Below are 22290 nucleotides of genomic sequence, written 5' to 3' on the forward strand. Positions count from 1 at the left end.
CATCAAATACAAATAACAAATAATATATCAACTTTATTGCAGACACAGGTCCAGGTATAAAACATAATACAATATAAAACATATAAAAAAGAAATACAAAAATACAAAATATACATTTATAAGACATACAAGCTATTGCTTGTATATACAAAATATTCCATTTATAAAACATACAAGCTATTGCACCAATGCCACCTTAGCCTAGAGGTGAATCTATAGCAGCTTTTCAAAGGGCTGACTAAAGCTTCAATTTTGTGGTTCTCTGATTTGTCCAATTGACACACAAATAGTTTACTAAACTGTATGTTAACAAGAGGAACAACTGCTGATCACCAGATTCTGTCACCTTGCTGTGCAACGGCATCTCAATGGTCCGAGTCCGAGACCTGGAGCGACCGAGACAAGACCAAGACCACAAAAAAGACCGGTCTCGAGAACTAGAGTCTAGTTCTCAACACACATTGAAGGAGCTTTAACCCACACACTTAACTGATTTATAAACTAAAAAAAACATGTTTTTATTGAGTGGATGTCAGAACCCAGTGGTAATGCCCCAGGACTATAAAATATGAACCTGTGTGATATTCTCTAACCAGAAAACAGCTGTCAGTGCAGCTGGAAGTCTGCAGCTCCCCCTGCAGGCAGATACGAGCCACTGCAGCCGTGTGACGTCATGACGCAGTTCATTTGAAGGGCAGGGTGTGGTTTGTCATTTCCTCGTTGTTTCACTTCATAACTTGTATTCCAGGAGCACCTATGTTTCTTTCTTTTATTTATTTTTTTTATAAATGAAGCATCTCTTCTCACCTGCCTCGAGCACTTTGTTAAAATCGTCATCACTCACTTCTGCTGAATACAAAGAAAGGTGTGGAAAATATGCAGCAAATTATAGAGCGGGTTTGTTTTATCTAAAATTATTTCGAACTACTTTGTTCCTCTGTTTTAAAATCCTCCTTTTGTGTGTTATTTCCTGTAATATGGATTATTATTATTAAATAATAATAAAACAAGCAATTTTCCCTCATTATTATTGAGGTTTTCATTGTATATTCAATGGGTTCCTGTGATTTTATTGTTTTATTTGAAGAATAATTTCACCTCGTGAGTCCTGGAGTCAGTTCAAGCTCAGAAAGTTGTGCAGTCACTTTCTAAAATTAGTTACAAGGACGCTTTGCTGTGTTTTCATTGTGATGAATGGAAGTTTCCCTTTAATTGAGGAAACAGAGACGTTTAGGCGACTGTTCAAGCTTCAGAAATCCCCACTGACAGAAACCGGATGTGGACAAAGTAATAGCCTGAAGTTGGAATCATAAGTGAACGTGAACTAAAAGAAGGTTATTTTGCATGCAATTACTACTAGGACAGAGACAGGTTTTAAATTTAGGTATTTACTATCTTGTAATTGGATTTCTAAGAGATCCTTAATAAAAGCAAATAAAAATGTATTAGTGTATATAATAATGTTCTGATATTTAAAGTACAAAACGCAGGATTTCTTGTGTTATCTGAGCACGTGTCCAGAAACTTTCAGAAAATCAGTTCTTTGTTAAAACTGAAAATAGACAAAAACCAACTAATTTGTGGTCTTAAAATTATTTTCTTTTCAAAGTGTTGTCTTTTGTTTTCGATTTTATTTATTTATTCATATCAAAGACATATTGATTGTAAATAATCCACTTGCTCTGAGTGACGACGAACTTTGCAGAACTAAATATTCCTTAAGTACGTGTTGGAAACATAATTACTGGACAGATGCTGTCAATATATACATATTTATATATATTTTATATATTTTATATAACGGGACCTATTATGAAAAACACGTTTTTTCTTGCTTTAAGTATACTTTTTTGAGTATATAATGTTTAGTATGGCATTTCGGACATTACTACTTCCTCATTAGATGCGCTTTATTTTGAAAGTCGGGGCCGGAAGCTGTGCCGTGCCGCCGCGGCTTGAGGACAGGTGGGATCTCCGGTCTGACGGGCTGCTGTTGTTAATACAAAGAGAAGAGTCCGAGAAACACCCGTAACACGGGGAAACAGACACGGACACCGCACTGTCATTTAAACTATGTCTGCTAAAGTAAGATAACCAGTCTGGCGGCTTTTGTGCGAAACATGACCGAGAAATTGAACAGAAACTGCGCAGTCATAGTTTAATGGGAGCGGTGACTTGAGCAGGTAAAACATTTATCGTGTTTGACTGTAGCTTTTTCCATTATTTTACGTTGTATTATGTCTAATATAATCTCAAAGGGTTTTTATTTAGGTTCAAGGAAGAAGTCGCTTCCTGCCCGTTTAAGCGGCTCATAAAGGAGATGCCGGGCATTTACTTGGATTTATCTTTTTATTTCACCCACTTCGGTTGTGCTGGGTTTCTAATGTATTTCTCTTTGTTCGAGATTGTCACATTCTTCCGCATTAAAGCATCAGTGACAGCCGAGCAGGCGGTTTCCAACCGCTGGTGCGGGACCCGGAGGGTCCGTCTGATTTCCCTCTCTGAGGAGCCGTTTCTGGCGCTGGGCGGGGTTTATCTGTGTAGTGTTGTTTCTGTCAGCCTGTTTCAATTTTAGTGGTTTTAATCTAGTCTTTGGGTCGAGCTATCATTTGAGTTTTTATTAGTTTCAGTCACGTTCATTCTCCTTTTAGTCGTGTCAAGTTCCAGTCGACTAAAAGTCTGAGCATTTTATTCTTATTTTAGTCAGAATTGTCCAGGACCATTTTAGTCTAGTTTTAGTCAAAGATTGTATTTAGCCAAACCCAATTTACAATTCAAACAAGCTTGTCTTATTATTATATTATTGTTATCTTTATAGACTCAATAATACATTCATTCCAGATACAGAAGACTCTAATTTGAGTTTACAACATATTTATTTTTCCCCATTTCTCCCCATCTTTTTGTTTTCCGACGACACATTGGGTTTTCTTTTCCACGTCTATGTAGAAAGTGTATCCAAAGATGGATCTTCTTCTTCTCCCCCCCAGAGCAGATCCCAGTGTTTCTCTATGTAACTTTGTTTTTAATGGACGTGAACCTAGAGCTCTGCGTTAACGGCATCAGCCTCTAACCTGCAGCTGCATCTTCTGGATCTGATTCCCCGCTGCAGCGACTGGATTGAGGACTAACGTCACCCAGCAGAACTAAACCAGAGAAACTACTGAAAACATGGACATTAAACCAGAGAAACTACTGAAAACATGGACATTAAACCAGAGAAACTACTGAAAACATGGATATTAAACCAGAGGAAACTACTGAAAACATGGACATTAAACCAGAGGAAACTACTGAAAACATGGACATTAAACCAGAGAAACTACTGAAAACATGGACATTAAACCAGAGAAACTACTGAAAACATGGACATTAAACCAGAGAAACTACTGAAAACATGGACATTAAACCAGAGAAACTACTGAAAACATGGACATTAAACCAGAGGAAACTACTGAAAACATGGACATTAAACCAGAGAAACTACTGAAAACATGGACATTAAACCAGAGAAACTACTGAAAACATGGACATTAAACCAGAGGAAACTACTGAAAACATGGACATTAAACCAGAGAAACTACTGAAAACATGGACATTAAACCAGAGAAACTACTGAAAACATGGACATTAAACCAGAGAAACTACTGAAAACATGGACATTAAACCAGAGAAACTACTGAAAACATGGACATTAAACCAGAGAAACTACTGAAAACATGGACATTAAACCAGAGAAACTACTGAAAACATGGACATTAAGGATCTTTGGTAGAACATTTCGTCTCGTCTCGTTTTGGTCAATGAAAATGAAGACACATTTTAGCAGAGTTTTTATTTTGTAAAAACGCGGGATATGGCCAGAAGGCCTCGTCTGTACGTATCCGAGCATAAAACACTTCTATGAAGCTTTTTTCTTAATCTGAAGCTCTTAATTAAGTTGATCTGAGTATGTTTGGACGATTAGTGGAAAGATAAACTGCTCTGATGTGGAAGAGGTTAACCTTTAATGAGAGAAACAACAAAATCTAAGTTCATGAATCCACGAGCAAAAGTCAGAATTTTTACCTTCAAAAACTCACAAACTTGTTCAGAGGAGCCAGACTGAACCAGAACTTCTGTCTTAATAAGATTTTGTTAAAAAAAACAACCTTTTGGTTCACAACATGGTGCAAATCTGAGGTGTAATTTAAGTGTTTCTCTCCAAATAATTGGACGATACAGGTCGGTTGAAAATCAGGTATAAATGTTCTTCTGTCACACTTTTAATTTATGTTTTTACCTAAAAAAGCTGTTTGGTGTTTTTAAAGCTCTTCAGATGCTATTTTTACTTTGTTTCATGACACAAAGACAGATGTTGATGTTTGAAAGCCTCTCGAGGTGTCGAGAGGGAGAGAAACCTCCTGGAAAAAAGTGTTTTAGATGGTGGAGTATATTCTCTGGTGTTGGAAATGAGGCGCGGTGTCGGTTCATCGAGCAGAGAAACTTCTGGCCGGCGTGAAACTCGCCGTCATTTGGTTTTTAAATGTGGGCTGCTCTGACGCTCATTTTCTTATCTCCCAGATATGGCCGCCGACGACAAGGTTGCCATCCTGACGGAGGACGAGGAGGAGCAGAAGAGGAGGTATGTGCTGGCCGAGCCGTTCAACACCCTGTCCCTGGACCAGCGCCCCGGCGGGCCGGCGCCGCCCGCCCCGGTGCCGGCGGCCCAGCAGCCGGCGGCCCTGCAGCCCGCCGCCGTCGACTGCTGCGAGAGGATGTGCCTCCGCATCAACAGCCACCTGCTCATCTCCAAAGTCTTCTACTTCTTCTTCTACGCGGCGTACGGCTCGCTGCACCCGCTGCTGGCGCTGTACTACAAGCAGCTGGGCATGTCGGCCAGCCGCAGCGGGCTGCTGGTGGGGATCCGCTACTTCATCGAGTTTTGCAGCGCCCCCTTCTGGGGCATCGTGGCCGACCGCTTCCGGAAGGGGAAGGCCGTGCTGCTGTTCTCCGTCCTCTGCTGGCTACTCTTCAACTCCGGCATCGGCTTCGTCAAGCCCGCCGAGATGACGTGTGAGGTGGTGGGCGCTTCCACCACAACAACGACGGCCCGGCCCCTGGGGAACGTCACCCAGCAGAGCAACTCCACCAACCGCTCCAGGGGCCGCCGGAGCTCCCCGGAGCCGCCCGAGCTTCCCAGAGTCCCGCTCTTCTCCGTCAGCGCCAACGCCACGTCGCCCTCCCCCAACTCCTCCACCAGGCTCAGGCCGAACTCCACGGCACAGACCGGCAGCGCCGCCACCCCCTCGCCGGCTCCCACCCCCGCCAAGGAGCACCAGATCGTCCACAACCAGGACCAGGTGGAGAAGATCTTCCTGCTCATCCTGCTGGTCATCATCGTGGGAGAGTTCTTCAGCGCGCCCGCCGCCACCATCGTGGACACCGTCACGCTGCAGTACCTGGGAAAGGCCCGCGACCGCTACGGCCTGCAGAGGATGTGGGGCTCGCTGGGCTGGGGGCTGGCCATGCTGCTGGTGGGCATCTGGATCGACCACACGCACATCCGCGCCCCGGTCCAGGGCGACGGCTGCGTCCTGCCCGACTTCCACAACTACCAGATCGCCTTCATCGTCTTCGGCGTGCTGATGGGCGTGGCCTTCATCGTGGCCACGCAGTTTTACTTCGAGAAGGGCGGAGACTACCAGCAGGAGCTGGAGGGGTCGGAGGGGTCGGTGGGCCCTCCAGGCCCTCCGGCGCCGCCCTCGGACCAGACTCCCGCCAGCGCCGACCCCGGCCCCGGCCAGGACTTCCACTACGGCGACCTGCTGCGGCTGCTGTGCACGCTGCGCTACAGCTCCGTGCTCTTCGTGGCCTGGTTCATGGGCTTCGGCTACGGCTTCGTTTTCAGCTTCCTGTACTGGCACCTGCAGGACCTGAAGGGGACGCCCACGCTGTTCGGGGTCTGCTCCGTCGTCAGCCACGTCTCCGAGCTCGCCGCCTATTTCACCAGCCACAAGTTCATCGAGCTGGTGGGACACGTCAGGTAAGAGCCAATGCGGCGCTGAGTTAATCTGGATCTGGGAACCGAACTCAGAACCAGCTCAGGGAAACTCTGGCCTCAGGGCTGAGCTGGGCCAGATCCAAACATCTCTGGGGAGTTGCATCTGTGTTAAGGTTAGGGCTGGGGATCATTTCAAATGTCAAGAATTAATTCAATTCCGATTCTTAAGATTCAGAATCGATTATCATGCTTTTGATCCGATTCCATTCAATCCGATATCCATTTGGTTGGTGTTGTTAAAAATGTTTTTTCAGCTATTGCATGAATTATATGACTGTGTAGTTCTGCAATATATTAATACTAGTATTACATTGAGATTCAACAGCAAGTATTGCAGCTAATGATGCTGTAAGGACCAGTCAGCTCCCAGAATGCTGATAGAACTGCTTTAGGAAACATCTGTGGGTCAGAATTACCAAACAGATCCAGGAGAGCAAACAGAGACGGAGGAAATCGCTTTTATTTTTTCCCATTTATGAGAATTTGGTTTTTAGCATTTTATGCAAATGTAACCCCAACATATTTAAAGACAAAAACATGCCACTAGTTATTCTCATGTCCAACAAAACATTCCTTTTTTGGCCATAAACAAAAAAATAACAAAATTTGTATTGTAGTGATTTTAAATCGATCTTTAGACATATTAATCGATTTTTAGGAATGAATGAGAATCGATTTAGAATTGGAAAGTCGATCTTTTCAACACAGGCCAATTCGAGGTGGAAGAGAAGAAAAATGGAGACTAAACGTCTGCAGTGAGGTCTTCCTACAACTTTAACATCAGTATTTGAAGACATCACAGCTCACAGGTCATACATGACCCTTCGTGACCCACCCAGCCTTTGTTATGTGACTAAAACCCACAGAGGAGCCTTGCTGACAGTAGAAGCGGTCTGGTTATTTTTTGTTACATTTTCAGCAACACCATTTAGTATATACACTTTCTTTCTCTGGACTTTCTCTGTCCAGCTGTGGATGAAAATTATATCCAAATTAAGGTTGCAAGCAAATGAGGATCAAACAGAAACCAAACGAAAACAGGTATCTACTCCCAAATTAGGACAATAAATATATTAATTCAAATATACACATTCAAACATACAGATAAGTCATAAGGAAACCAGCAGGACACTAAAACATCGTGAGTCACTGTATGAGCTATATAAAAGAAGACGCCTATCCAGTCTTATTGTGTTAATAAAGACACTATGGGACTCCACCGTTTAGTAAAGATGGACTTTTGGAGCCTTAATAAATAGGTAATGTCCATCTGATAGAGGTCCAAACCGTCTTGATCCATATATTATATGAAGGGGGGATTTGGTTCGACCATCCAATAGTTGTAGAGTATACACTTCAGTGCTGCTGTAAGTAAGATGTTTAAAAGATATTTTTCGGACCTCCCGTTTATTCCTTGAGGCATCACAGTAGGATCTTTGGATAAATCCTGTTGAAAAACCTCTTTAAGACCATCAAATACCCGAGAACGTCTTTAGTTTGGGACACGACCAGAATATATGGGTATGATTGGCAGCATCTGCTCCATCATCCCTCCAGCAAGAGCTGGACTGTGATTGGCTCATTTTAGATACTATTTCTACACACGTCCTCCCAGGCTTCGTTATTTAGTGTTTTAAGAAGAAACTGTTGAGTTTGATTGTAAAAGCACGATATGCAAAGATGAGCAGGTTTCTGAGGTCGGTAATTTAAACACTCTGTAAGGTTTTAAAAAGTGAGGGAGGAGGAAGGAAACCGTTCGGGAACAGAGTTAGTCCAGAAGCTCAGAGTGGGGTTGGGCGATTTTGGACAAAAATAAAATCCCGATTTTCTTTTTTTCTCTGAAAACCCGATTTTCGATTTCGATTTCGATTTTTTTGGTAAAACTACAAAAGACAATGGTATAAATTGTTTCAAATATTTTATCTTTATTTTTAAAGAAAAATAGCAAACAAATTTCCCTATTGGGAATGAAGTGCAATTGAAAGATATTGTAAATCCTCCTTGAGTTTAGTAAAGTGACAACATTTATAATTTTCTTGACCAAACAAAGATGACTAGACGAGCTGCGTCTGTAATGCAGCCAGCTCTCTTCTTCTTTTCCAGCTATATGAAAAAGAGAGAGGAGAATCGATTTTCCAATTTTCCTTTTTTTAACATCGTCCTTATTAATAAATCCGATTAGATTTAAAATCGATTAATCGCACAGCCCTAGCTCAGAGCGAGACCCTCTAAAGCAACCGAAGAGGTAACAGGTCTGGAGTGAGAGTAAACTGTCCGTCCTCCCTGATGTCATCATCTCTTTTGCAGTTTCATCATGATGAGATATTAAAAACGTGCTTTTATGGCTTCACACTTCAGTCATGAGCTCGCCTCGTCCATACACACCGTCATTGATGCTCAGAGTCTCTGTCTCTGTCTCTGGGGACGGGTGGACATCCGAGAACAGCGTTTCAGGTTTCAGGCCGAGGCGCTGAACCTGAAACGGCTCCCGAGTGGACGGGAGGTGCAGGTCAAGAGACGACCGTTTCAGAAGGGATTAACCTATTAAAACCCACGACCCTGCTGGGAGATGCTCAACAGCCTCAGATTAATCAATAATTTAGAGCCAGCGGGGTCCAGGAGCTGCTGCAGGCCGCGTTTGTATGATCAGGGCCTTTTACAGACCATGTTCGTCTGGTTTTGTTGTTTTTCTGCAGCAGTAATATATGAAATAAATAAAAAATCAGATCTTTATCAATATAGAAATCTTGAATAGCTGAAAAAGTGATTTTGATTGAAAAACCTGGAGCAAATAAAAATGAAATCCTGTTACGACTCTTAGAAGTTTTGACACCAAATTAAGAGCTAAATATGAACGTTTTAGTAGAAATACGCATGATGACGGTGTGTATGGACGAGGCGAGCTCATGACTGAATTTTGTGAGGTTGTGCATCAAGTGGAGGAGTTTAATAATCTCGAGTTTGCTGTGGAAAAATCCATCAAGCGCTCTTTAATATGTTCTTTCCAACCAGGTGAGTGACTGGACTTAAACTGAAGAATAAGACTTGAGAGATGATTCAGATTTCAGTAGATTTAATTAAACAGTTGCATGTAAACGGGTCAGAACATACATGAGGGTCTCAATGAAGAATGACAATGAAACAAAGGAAGTATAATGATTTTAAAACATAAAGGATGATTCATTCGTATGATTCGAGTAGATAAAAACATCTTTAAGGTCAGTGTTTTATTTTTTGGAGTACCGGTCTGTACATTTAGTTGGACCACGGCTGTATTTTCCATCAGAGTTCTCGTTCATAACTGGGGGAGGAATGACCAGGTGACATCAGCCGATAAAGTACCTGGTGTAGGTTCCTCCTGGACGGAGGAGTTCCGGGAGGCGACCCAGGAAGCGGTGGAGGGAACACCTTGTTTCACCTGTTTATACCGCATTATGGTTCTGCTTGTACATCTGTTGTTGTGTGTGTGCTCAGCAAACTGCCGCCGATGAGCAAACACTGACATGATCCGGTCCGGTGATGGACTGATGGACAGAGGGCGTGTTGCAGGCGGACGTTTAGGACGAGAGGGCATGACTTTAACACACCAGTTTGGATTCCTTAGTTTTGCTTTTGATAAACTTCTCAGTTTGGTGGTGAGAGAGGAAAGCTGAGCAGAAGCAACTGGGCCGGGATGACAAAGTGCTTTTGTTTCTTCTTTGTTGTGTACAAAACAGAACAACTGACCTCTGACACAGATTTCAAGAGGGAAGCTGAAACAATGACTCCATTAATTGGAGCAGCGGAGAAAACGTTGGGCTTTAATGACTGTCGAGGGGGTGGAGAAGTCTTTTAACTTAGCAAAATATTTCATCAAAATAGGACATTTTAATCATTATTTTTGATAAGTTCTTCCCAATGACTTAAATACTGCAGCTCAGTGAAAAGGAGCAGCAGCTCAGATCTGTTAAGGTGTGTGAACGTCTCTCCCCAGAGTGCTGTACATCGGCCTGGCCTGCAACACCGCCCGTTACCTGTACATCTCCTACCTGGAGAACGCCTGGGTCGTCCTCCCCATGGAGGTCCTTCAAGGTAAGTCCTTCCCGGTCTGTGGGGGGGGCAGGTGGACCCAGGGGACGAGGCAGGGCAGAAGGGAACGCCTGTGTTTGTCCAGCAGGAAGCTTATCGGATCCCTCTTCTCCTCCTGCAGCGTGTTTGACATCAGCCGGCAAAGCAAATTTGCAAATCACAGATGTGAATCAGCTCCACTTACTCTATTACAGGATCTTGTTCCCTGTGTTGACGGGAGATCTGGCCTCAGGGCTGCACAACCTCCTGAACAATCATCATGCTTTTCTTAGTTTTACAGAGGCTGCTAAAGAAGGGATGTTGATGCAAACATTACTGTTTAACTCTTCATCCCCCTACTGAATAAAAACACCTAAACGTATGGTATTTATAAAATTTACCAAATCGCACAAATTGGAGGACCATTGCTCCGGCGTAGCTAAAACTCAGACTGTCAGTTTTAACAACACTGGATCCATGGGTCATATTTATGGTAAAGAAATCGCAATTTCAGCTCTTTGAATATTTTATATTTTTATAGCAACTGTGATGAAGTCACAACTCAAATTTTTGGGAAATAATCTGAAATATCCCGTTTGAGTTGCTGTGCAAAGTGCTGTGAACTTCACGGCTTATAATCTGCCGTAAATCTAAATGGTGAATTACATCAACATGTTCGGGGAAGAAGATGTCGGCTTTTCAAAACTCAAAACTCACCCAGCCGATGACGTTTCAGGATTCAAAACACGCCAAGTCCTCCAGGACATCAGCCGAGGGGCGGGACAATACATGCATTCATACACATGGTTACCATAGCAACGCAGCTCCTCTCTTTGTCCATTCAGGCTTTCTCTGCTGATGTCTTTGCTTGTATAGGATTTAGGAAACACTCACAGAAGCGGGCAGTGCTCTGCAGACGCCCCGTCACGGTTTCCTGCAGAAACGCTCGGGTTCAGTGTGTTTCCTGAAGCAAGCGTGCTGCGGTTTCAGGATCACCTCAGTCACTTTCCCTCTCTTAACTTTGGACCTGAGTCATAAAATAAAACCCTTTCTATCAGTCCAACACGGCACTTTTATGACTCAGTGTTTGTATAGGCCCATTATATTAACCCCATGTGACGTTCAGAGATGAAACTGAAGTCTGGGAGTGGAGTGTTTGCAGGAGATCTGTCTCTACTAACGACCTATACATTATTTTTGACTTGGAACCTATCTAACCAGGTCTTAGAGCCTTTAAATGAAACACGGCTTAGTTAAAAATAAGTAAATACAGATGTCAGACTGACTTGATCAAGCTGCAGTGATGAGACATGAGCGGCTGCACGATGCTGGATGCATCGTTCGGGATTTAAACCCTCACTCTGAGAACTGTTTAAGTTATAAAGTTATCCATTTTGAATACAAGCCAAGTGGAGATGGTGATAAGGAGAGTGGAAAGAGGAGACGGTGCTGCTGTCACCTGAGCTGCTAACGGCTGCCTGCGGTGGCCTGGTGGTCATGTGACCTGGTCATGTGACCTGCTCTACTTGAAGACGGGAAGCTGAACTGGGGGGTGAAAGTGAAAGTGTGGGGAGTGTAGATCAGATTTCAACTTCTGATGGTTTTATTAGCACACAAACGTGCACACACTTGTCTTTGACACGAACACAGTTGAACTGAAACGTTATCTCGTTTGTGTCCACCAGCAGAAAACCTTCAGATATCATGTGAAAACAAACAGCTGGGAGTCAAACTAAGTCTGAACTCGTTAGAGCTGGACGGTTTATTTAAGAGCCTCAACATTTAAAAAAATGATTATTACTTCATCTCATTTAAGCAAGTTTAATATGCAACGTATGATGGTACTTGAAAATAATATGTAGGAACCACAGTGCGGCCGTGAGTCCTTTTTAAAAAAAAAAAAAAAAAAAGTCTTAAATTCAATTTTTCCTAAAATAAGGCCTTTAAATGTCTTAATTTGTCCTACATCTCAATATAAGGGTCTTAATGTTTGAATCTTGAGTTTAGAGAGAATGTTTATTAAGTTTATTTCATCATTTTGATGAGAATATCCTGTGGAGATTCTAAATCTGTGTTGCCAGGTTGAGCAGGATTCAGCCCAATTGGGCTAAAAAATATAGGACTGGGCGGGTTGATAAAATCAGGCCTGCTTTTCATGGTTTTGACTAAATATTTAGAATAAATTACTAACCAAAGTTTCCATTATGGCAGAGAAAAGTAGAAACGTACACAATAAACTCACTGATATTTTATTTGCTTTAATCTGCTCAATTTAATTGTGTGTGAAGCTTGAAATGTATTAGGCATTTCATAATTTAGGGTTTTAACATAGAGAATGTATGATTTGAGCTGGTTTTTCATTATTTCGGCGGGTTTCACATTTTCACATCGCGTTTGGGCAGATCGCAGATCTGACAACCTCGACCGCAGCGCTGGATTTCTTAGTGATTTGTCTTTTTGCTTGAAAATGGTATTAAAAGTCTTAAATTGACCATGGTCAAACCTGTAGACAACCCGGTTTAGCGTACGTGTAAAAAGGTTTGTTTGTTATAAACGGGGCTTCATTAATGATCTTTTTCAGTGTCAGTAAACCAGAATAAGCTGTCATAGATGTCCTGACCTGTGTCCCCGCGTGTCTGCAGGCGTCACCCACGCCTCGGTCTGGGCCGCCTGCATCTCCTTCCTGAGTGCGGCCGTGCCGCCGGCGCTGCGGACATCGGCGCAGGGAATCCTGCAGGGCCTGCACCTGGGGCTGGGCCGCGGCTGCGGGGCCATGGTGGGGGGAGTGTTCGTCAGCTACTTCGGTACGTCCACGCCTGGAGGGGAGCGGGAACGCTCGGGTACCACAACCTGGTTACCGTGGTTACACAACTTGTGTCTCTTCTGCAGGCGCGGCAGCAACGTTCAGGGGAATCGGCATGGCCTCCCTCGTCATCCTCCTCATCTTCTCCTTCATCCAGTGTCTGAGTGGACACAGTGAAGACAAAGGTGGAGTGAAGACACTTCTTTGAGAGAGTTCGCCATTAACACGTCAGTTTAGGAGAAACTAAAACAGGAAGCAGCGATTTGAAAATGTCATAAACTCATTTTCAGTTTGATTCGGTTATATTTATATATCGTTTATTACAATACACCTGGATCATAAGGGGGGGCTTAAGACCAGCTGGGGGGAAGAAGAGATGAGGGACAACAGGGAGAGGAAGAGAGGAGGGACAACAGGGAGAGGAAGAGAGGAGGGACAACAGGGAGAGGAAGAGAGGAGGGACAACAGGGAGAGGAAGAGAGGAGGGACAACAGGGAGAGGAAGAGACAACAGGGAGGAAGAGAGAGAGAGGATGGAGAACAGAGAGAGGGAGAGAGGATGGAGAACAGAGAGAGAGAGAGAGAGAGAGGATGCAGAACAGAGAGATTGAGGATGGAGAACAGAAAGAGAGAGCTAGAAGGAGGTTATATGTGGATGCAGCTGGTGGTGTTTCTCCTCCTCCTCTAAACGGCGTTTGCTCCGTGGTGTTTCAGAGGACGGGATCCTGGCGGAGAACATCCCGGTTCCCTCCAGCCCGGTTCCCATTGCCACCATCGACCTGGTGCAGAGCCACAGCGCCGCCGGCCCGGCCCCGGCCCCGGCCGTGCTACCCGTCAGGAAGACCAAGCACCAGGAGGACCAGGAGGACGTAACCAAGCCGGCGTGGGTTCTGTCCGGCGCCCCCTGGGTCAGCCTGGCCTTTGCGGTGGTGCAGATCCGGGAGCTGATGGCCATGAAGAAGAGAGGCGGGCCGCCGGCAGAGAACCAGCCCCTGCAGGTGAACCCCGACACGCCGGCCAGCACATCGGCACAGCAGGCGGGTCCAGATCCTGCTCACGGGCTGCACACGCCCAGCATTTTCACCATCAGACTCAACACAAACTGACTCAGATCCATCACATTTAAACTGACGCTAGCAGCCGTGGGTCCTTAGAAAGTCTTAAATCCCATTTTCCTAAAATAAGGACTTTAAATGTCTTAATTTGTCTTAAATTTCAATCCAAGGGTCTTAATTTTAGAGAGAATGTATTCAGTCGTCATTAAAAAGTTTATTTCATCGTTTGAGGAGAATCTCCTGCGGAGGTTCTAAATCTGAGTTGCCAGGTTGGGCAACTTTCAGCCCATATTTGGGCTGAATTTTCTGGTTTTTACTAAATATTTAGGAGAAATTATCAACAAAAAAGTTGCTCAACATTAAAAAGTTTTCTTGCACTTTGAAAAGGAAAAAGTTTATTAAATACTTTTGAGGAGAAATAAATCGCCTAATAGTCAATGTTGCCAGGTTGGGCGGGTTTCAGCCCAATTGGGCTTCATTTGACTTTGGGCTGAAAAATATAGGACTGACGGGTTGATAAAATCTGGGCTGCTTTTTACTAAATATTAAGAATAAATTATTAACAAATTTCCATTATGGCAGATAAAAGTAGAAACTTACACAATAAACTCACTGATATTATATTTACTTTAATCTGCTCAATTTAATTGTAGTTTTTGTTTGGAGCCTGAACTTCTTTTGGCTATTTAGTGGTGTTGTGAAGATTAATTTGCTTATGACTTGAAATGTGTTATGCATTTAATAATTTACAGTTTTAACATAGAGAATGTATGATTCAGGCTGGTTTTTCCTTATTTCGGCGGGTTTTACATCGCGTTTGGGCTGGTACCTGTTAGATCTGGCAACCTTGACCTCAGCGCTGGATTTCTTAGTCTGCATAGTCTCGAGAGCCGGCAAGCAAATATGTGTAAATGTTAACTTAGCAGAAGAGTATTGTATTGTGAGTGAGAAAGTGAGACATTTGTGTGTGTGAGGGAGAGTTTTGTGTCAAGTGCCTCAAGTAACATAAGTGAGCTTATGTGTCAACTGTTACATTGTGTGACTGTGTTTTTGGTCTTAAATTTACTTTGAAAATGGTATTAAAAAGTCTTAAATCTAACTTGGTCAAAGCTGTAGACACCCTGATAAATATCTGGGGAAGTTGAGCTCAGTCTTTCATGAGGAGTTCACCATCAACATCTGGCTTTTATTGTTTATTTACAGTTGGGTCAGCAGTGTTGATGTCGACCAACTCGGCGCTTTTGAATGTTTGGATTTTGGGGAAAAAGTTATATTATCTGTTGTTTTTAATCAAACTGGGAATTGTGTCTCTTTTTTACACCTTTTATACCAAATACACATTTATATGCTTCTGTACGAGCTGTAAACGACAGAAAACACGTGCACATTTGGAATTAAAGAGGTCGTGGCAAACTAATAATCTCAGTTAATTTTGACACTGAATTCAGACATGACGACAAACTAACATTTTGCATGTTTTAAGTTGAATTTTAGTCACACTGTCGCTGGAACTGCACCCCCGCTGCTGCTGCAGATGTTTATCATGGTGACGGCGTTTCACCGTTTCCTGGTGCTGCGTCCGTGATGCTTTGAGGTTTGAAGTGTCCTGTTGAAGGTTCATCTTTCACTAATCGGAAGGTTCCTCCTCGCCGGCCGCCCACGCCATCTGCAGAAAGACGTGTGGAGGTTGATGGAAAACTACCGCTTGTGTCGGTGTGTCGGTGACGTCCTCCGCGTGCGTGCGTGCTGATGTCACGGTCGGCGGTGACTAATCTGTACCTGGGCGTGAGGCTCGTGGGCGTGTTCCTGCATTCCTGCGTCCGTGTCTGCGCTCGTGAACCTCCCACGACACCGGCTGCTGACGGCATGCGCGGTTCACGCCCGCTGAGGCTGCCGGGCTCAGCTGCTGTACCACACCGTCAGGTTGGGTCGGCCGGTTCTAGTGGAGCGCCCGCGCTCGCGGGCCAAAAACGCAACGGAGGAGGATGTTGCAGCCTCTGTCGGCCAAACACTACCAACAAAACAACCCAAAATAAAGAGGATCCAAATACAGAAATAAAAACATCTTGTAAAACACAAAGCAGCAAACTTCATCAAACCAAAACACATCCTACGTTTTACTAGAAGTGATAAAAGCAGAACCAACATTGGAATATTTCACTGAAATGAACCAAAGAGAACTGCTGATACGAGACCAGGGAAGCGTTTTGTTGTCCCGTTGTCTCCAGTCCTGGTGAGAAGTTAGACAGTTGTGTTGCAGCTGGAAAGTTGCTGGTTAAACTCCTGCTAGTTGTGGTAGTGGGCCGAGTCGTGGAGGTTACCGGGTCTGAAGGGGCCGGGCAGGTTTGGCCCGGGACCTCCGTCCTGGTCTCCGTCCCGTCCCGACCTGAACCCCTCGGTTATTCAGCCACTACGAGGTCACAAACCAGTTTGATCCCGTCGCACTCTAACCTGGAACATGAGGAGGTTTGGGTGTGGAATCCGTGAGCCTGTTAAAGAAAAAGCAGGTTTATTTGTTGTTCGGGGACGAAGGGATGTCTTTTATGGATGAGCAATGAAAAGCATTCAGTCTAAATTAAATAAACCCTATACTACATATACTGTCCGACGAGCAAGACGAAACATTTCTTTTTGCTCAGTAATAACACTCAACAGTTTAAGTTTTACTGCAACTTTAAAGATGAATAAAGAAAGCTTGTCTGTGATGTTACACCCACAACTGTGGAAATGGACAGAAAAGTCTTAAGATTTAAGATGGAGAACAACACAAATCTATCGGATAGTAATTAATCTTAGCGATGAAATGAGTCCTGCTGGTGTAAACGAGCCGGCCGGGTTCGGATCTACTGGCTCATTTCATCTATTTAGATTAGATTGACCGTAGTTTGCGGACCATTAGATGCAATATCAATGAGCAGGTCTATTTTCATATAGATAAAACGTATAGAGCGAAACAAAACAGTCTGGTCAGTCGAACTTTATTCAACTCGTTCACAATAACTCTGAATATTGTTCAGTTGTAACTAAAACAGAAAGTGGAGGAGGTAAGAGTCGTACTACATCCTGTTCTCTAATTGGTTCATCGTTTGCAGCGGTAACACCTGAAGTTAGTCTGAGGTTGGAACAACATTGTATTCCAACATTTGATCATAATGATACAGATTTGAAAATTGGGCTTCCGCTTAAAACCTGACAACGAATTAGACGGGACGTCTAATTACAGTAAGGTAACGTGGACTAGATGTTGGATGATGGTTGGATACAGGTGCAACCTGTATCCAACGAAGAACTGACTTTACTGTGTCTGAGCGGCTTCATCGCTACCAAAGTCACTCATGTGAGCTGAGGAACCTGGTCACCGTGGAGACGGAGCTCTAAAATGCTCAAACTGTGTGCAGCGTTTGTCATCTTAAAACTGTGATTTCCCTCTGGAGTAAGAGTTACGGTAAACGAAGCAGCCAAAAACGTCCGCAGTCGGTAAAGGTTCCCGTGCCCGCGGCTGAGAGAGAGGTCACCTGAGGTCTCTGGCGTCGGCAGGAGCGTCGGCAGGAGCGTTGGTGAAGCGCTCGGCGGCTCCAAGCCTCCGCCTCTTTCCTCAAAAGGTTTTATTGCAGCCCAGCACCTTGCTGAGTTTACAGGAGAGTCACGTCAGTAAAAACATCTGGATAAGAAGGTTGGCAGGTCAGACACGGAGCGGTGCGTCGGAGCGTCAGGGAAGGTCAGCCACCAAGTAGATGGGTACGCTAGCTTTGAAACAAACTCTCTTCATGCTTCCAGATGTTTTCATGTCAACAGCTGGTTCAGCCGCCGTCAACCTCCATCCACGTGTCTTCTCTCTGTTGCTAGGTGACCGATGAGCGGGCACCGGCGGAGTACAACTCGGTGGCGCAGCGTTGCCCAGGCCGAAGCGACGGCCGAAGCGACGACCGAAGTGACGACCGGCGGGCGTCTCCTACGGAAACAGAGCCAGGCACCGCCCAGCTCGCCGCCACGGGCTCGGACGGAGACCCCCCCTCCTGAGACGGGGGAGGGGCTCCAGAGCTGACCACGCCCCCCTGGAGACCAGGACACACCTGAACCGGAGTCAGTGTTGAAGCAGCTGCACCACTTAAACTCGTATTTATACTTTACTGTAATTAATGTCTATGTGAAATAATCAGACGTATCAGCTAACGAGGTCTTGAGGATTAAATTATTCCGGTTTAGTTTTAGTGGAGCTCCGACCTGAGGTGGACGAGGCCCTGGAGGTGAGCGAATGCAGCTCTGACCTCAACGGGGTCCAGATACGTCCCTCCACTTGATTAGCCTGAGATGTGTTGATTTGACCCAACAGAGACGGTTAAATCCACAGCACTTATTTGAGTAAACGAAGTGTCTTTCTTGTTAAAAAACTATATTTTTTGAGGCTTTTCTAAATTGTTCAGCTGAGTTTTAACTCGCAGGCTCCCCGCAGTTTTTACTTTTTACGACTAAAACTGATGTGGATCCGTGAAGTTCCCGAACTTTACCCTTGAACATTCCTGGATACCCCGCCGCTGCAGAGACGCCGCCCCGGCTCAGGTTTATTCAGCAGGTTGATGCTGTTACTACTTTAACATCCTGAAACAGCAGCCGTGGCCGGGCCGTCGTCCCGCTCCAGCCGTGGTTGAGAGCCAGGAGGAGCTTTGACAGAAAAGACTCAAAGACTTGAAACGAGGGAACGGGACTCTGTTTTGTGTTCTTGAAGACTTTGGAGGCGTCCATCGGGAAGGTGTCGTCAGGTTTCTGAGATAAGTGAATGGTTGAAGGCGCCGGGTGCGTGTTGATGGTGAAACCCGAGTCTCTCTGTACTCTGTTTAATGTTGGTTGTTCACATTTCCCCCTCCAGTTGTCTTTTCTGTCCAAAATAAGTTTATTGTCCTCCAAAGGGGGTCCCTGATATCTTTTGAGGATAATAAGTTAGTTTCAAGCCTTTTAGAGCATCAGCTGTCCAGAAGTCAAGTTGGTTCTGCGGTGAGACAACTGTTAAAGCTGGACCAACAAGTAAGACCGGGGTCTAAAAACACAGGGCACGAAAGCCGTATTTAAAGGTAGGGTAAGTGATTTCTGGGTGGCATCTCTCCTGTGGAAAACATGCCACACCATGAACTTTGCTCCGCATCCCCTCCCACCTCCCACTGTCTGTGATTGGCTGGTTTTGGGGGGCGTGGTCTCATCTGTTACCTGGGTTTCCTGTGGTTTGCTCCTGAGCTCAGCAGCTAGTTGACTGAATGTGAGGAAAAATGTTCTGGGCTAGAAATCCAAAAAAAATCACTTACCCTGCCTTTAAAGACAACACAGAAAAGACAGAAGTGTCTCCGATGTCTCTGCTCGGACGTCCAACAACAAAGTTTAACCCGGAGACATGATGACCGTCGCCATGGCAACCCTAGGGGCTCAGCCTGGAACAACGTTGTGTTTTATAACAGAATCATGGTGATTTAGCAAATTCAGCTGAAATATAACGGTGGGAGGCAGATTACAACAAAGACAAGCGGATCGTCTTTGTCCAAACAGAAATGGTGAGGAGAACTTCCCTTAAAAGTTCATATTTTGTGTAAGTTGGGGGGTTTGATGGTGGTTTTCTATCAAAATGACCTTTTTATATTCATGATGAAGTGATGAAGTTCGCTGCAGAATAACAGCTCAGAGGATCACATGATCAACCTAAAGATGTCACATCTCCCGGCCCTTTGTTTCAGATCCAGCACTTCTCAAGAGCGGAGGATGATCTACTGACGGAGGCTGCGTTTCTTTCTGCACGTCTGGATGTGGAGACGAGACAAAGAAGTGCCTCTTTAAGCTCTTAAGCTCCAAGTTGTGAGCAGCAAAGACCCTTTACTGCACCTCCCTCCTACGGAGATGTGCTGTCTGCAACGCAGCCTCCCGCCAGTGGTTACACACACACACACACACACACACACACACACACACACACACACACACACACACACACACACACACACACACACACGGAGCCTCGTCTTTGATTTTCATGCCAAATAATTCCAACGTTCAGTGTTTTTATGTCGTCTGACGATGAACTGTTTATTGTCTTGCTGTGCAGACGATTAAAAGACATTTGAGAAAAAAAGGTTTTGTCTTTAAAATGGGTTCACGCTTCTTTGTTTTTTCTGGATAATCTCGCCACAAACTCCACCGGGTCAGTACCGGAGCTTTCAGTCTCATTGCTGACCCGCTGGAACGCTTCAGAACGGTTTCAATGCCATTAGAACGCATTTGTTACGACTTTATAGGTAGAAAAAAGGAAAATCAAGAGTCTAACTGGGACTTGTTTGGATTTATCAAACACCTTAACCACCTTTTAAAGGAGCATGAGGCAAGAATAAGAAATGAGACTCATTAGCGACACGACGACCGTCGGGGGTACTGCAGCCAACAGCGAAGCCGGCACAGGAGCGCGTGTGTAATCTCATCTGATTTTCAAATCAAGCTCTAAATAACTTACAATTAGACCCTCCAGAAAAACGCGGGCAAAAATCCTTGATTCCGCGGACTAAAATCCTTGATTCCGCGGACTAAAATCCTTGATTCCGCGGGCTAAAATCATTGATTTTGCGGGCTAAAATCATTGATTATGCGATTAAATGTGCGGGTTTTTTATGTGCTTTTATGCGGTGAAATTGCGGAATATGCTGTAAATTGCGGAATATGCGGAAAGTTGCAAAATAGGCCTATGCGAAATATGCAGGAAGTTGCGGATTCGGCGCTGAGCTCTTCCCTATATAAATTCAGCGGGTCGTCTGATCTGAGGTAAGAGCAAAAAAAGGAGAGCGCGGGTGGAGAGGAGAGACGCAACCGGCCCGGGGGCCGGCCGCCTCTCTCCTCTCCACCCGCGGCTCGGTGCTCGGGTGATTGCCGGGCGCACCGGCGCGACGAGGGGGACGAGACAGAGCTCAGTCACCCCCCCCCCCACGCGTCCGCCGCCACTATCCCCCAAGTGGATGGGAACGTGCGTCCGCCTCCGCCGGCCCTCGCAGGCGCAGTGGTGCGCGGTCAGCGCGGATCCTGTTTGGGGGGTGCGGAGGTCCCCGGGCGGGTCCCGCACGTCGCAACCGGGCGTCCCGATATGTCACTCACAACACTCCCCCCTTTTTCCAAACTTTATGCGAAAATGTCGGCGATGATGCGGTGAAATCAAGCGAGCCCCGCATAATTCGCATATTCAGCGCGGACATATGCAATATTAACCCCAGTAAAAGTGATGTTTCTGCACCAGACATTGAAATCCACGGAAGGTCTGTAAATCCACGGACAGCCGTGAAATCCGCGAAAAATTCCGCGATCACGGAATCGCGGATTCCTGGAGGGTCTATACAATGTAATCTTACCTGGTCAGTACGAAATGAGCCATGTCAGCATCTGTTTTCAGTCCCAATTCAAGTTGAAGCTGCCTCCATGACTCAAACGCGTATCCAATGTTTACTCGTGCGCCGCCGAGAACGCACATGCAGCGTCATGTGCGTCATGTGACGTCACATCCGCAGGACAGCGCGGGAAATTCCGTCCCAGAATTGCAGCACACAGCCTGTTCAAGGCAACGGAGGGATACGCTAGAGGGCTCAATCTTTTTGGTTTGGAACGCTTCATCTGACATTATTACTAGAAAACTTAAAACGTTTAAGAATTTTTTTCATAAATCCTGCCTCATGCTCCTTTAACCGCTGATGACCCACAAGTCAAATACTTTCCCTCCAAGAATTGTGGGTGAAAGAAATATTTTGCATCAAAGTTTGTCTTTAATTTGTTTATTTTTCTTCAATTTAGCAGAATACTTAATAATGTGTTACATCAGATAATGAACGGTACAATAGGAAGCTGTTTTGGCTTTTAAAAACACACAAACATATATTGCACTTGCTGGACATTGAATAAAACCACAGTGAAGTTAAGACCTTTGATGTTAAAGAGAAACGTTGAATGTTGGCGATGATGACCTCACTTGTTACCATGATGGTAAGAGATGGTTTAGGAGTTGTGAAAGCCCCACCCCGAGCTAGGTTGCCGGGGGGGGGGGCACCCAGAGAAAGACCAGGATGTCCTCTTCCAGGCTCAAAAGGAGACCCAGAGGACAAAAATGGAAACATACTGTATATTAAAACGATGAATCCTAAAGCAAATAAGACACCGGAGAAGGAAAAGCACCTGGACATGATCACAGAAGACTAATAAGGCCCTGTCCCAATACTCCCCCTACCCCTCGTTTTCATCACTACCCCTAAATTTTGCACGTTCCCGTGAGGGTAGTGGTGTCCCAATTCCTCTTTTCACTTAGTGGGAGTGGAGAAAACGAGTGTAGTGGCT

At 44.9% G+C, this 22290-nt stretch overlaps 1 protein-coding gene across 2 annotated transcripts; it reads left to right on the plus strand.

The window, feature by feature from the left end:
• Positions 1 to 1958: 1958 nt before the first annotated feature.
• On the plus strand, positions 1959 to 20059 carry mfsd6a (major facilitator superfamily domain containing 6a). 2 transcript variants are annotated; one of them, XM_061715355.1, is made up of 7 exons: positions 1959 to 2183; positions 4564 to 6025; positions 10017 to 10114; positions 12733 to 12894; positions 12980 to 13078; positions 13607 to 13890; positions 17794 to 20059. In XM_061715355.1, the coding sequence occupies exons 2-7, from the start codon at positions 4566 to 4568 to the stop codon at positions 17965 to 17967; spliced, it is 2277 nt and encodes a 758-aa protein (XP_061571339.1). In that variant the 5' UTR covers positions 1959 to 2183; positions 4564 to 4565; the 3' UTR covers positions 17968 to 20059. The 2 variants fall into 2 exon arrangements, with proteins under 2 accessions (XP_061571339.1, XP_061571340.1); XM_061715356.1 differs by having other exon boundaries at positions 1991 to 2085.
• Positions 20060 to 22290: the final 2231 nt, after the last annotated feature.

This window comes from Cololabis saira, chromosome 24 (assembly GCF_033807715.1).
Source record: "Cololabis saira isolate AMF1-May2022 chromosome 24, fColSai1.1, whole genome shotgun sequence".
NCBI classification, from domain to species: Eukaryota; Metazoa; Chordata; class Actinopteri; order Beloniformes; family Belonidae; genus Cololabis; species Cololabis saira.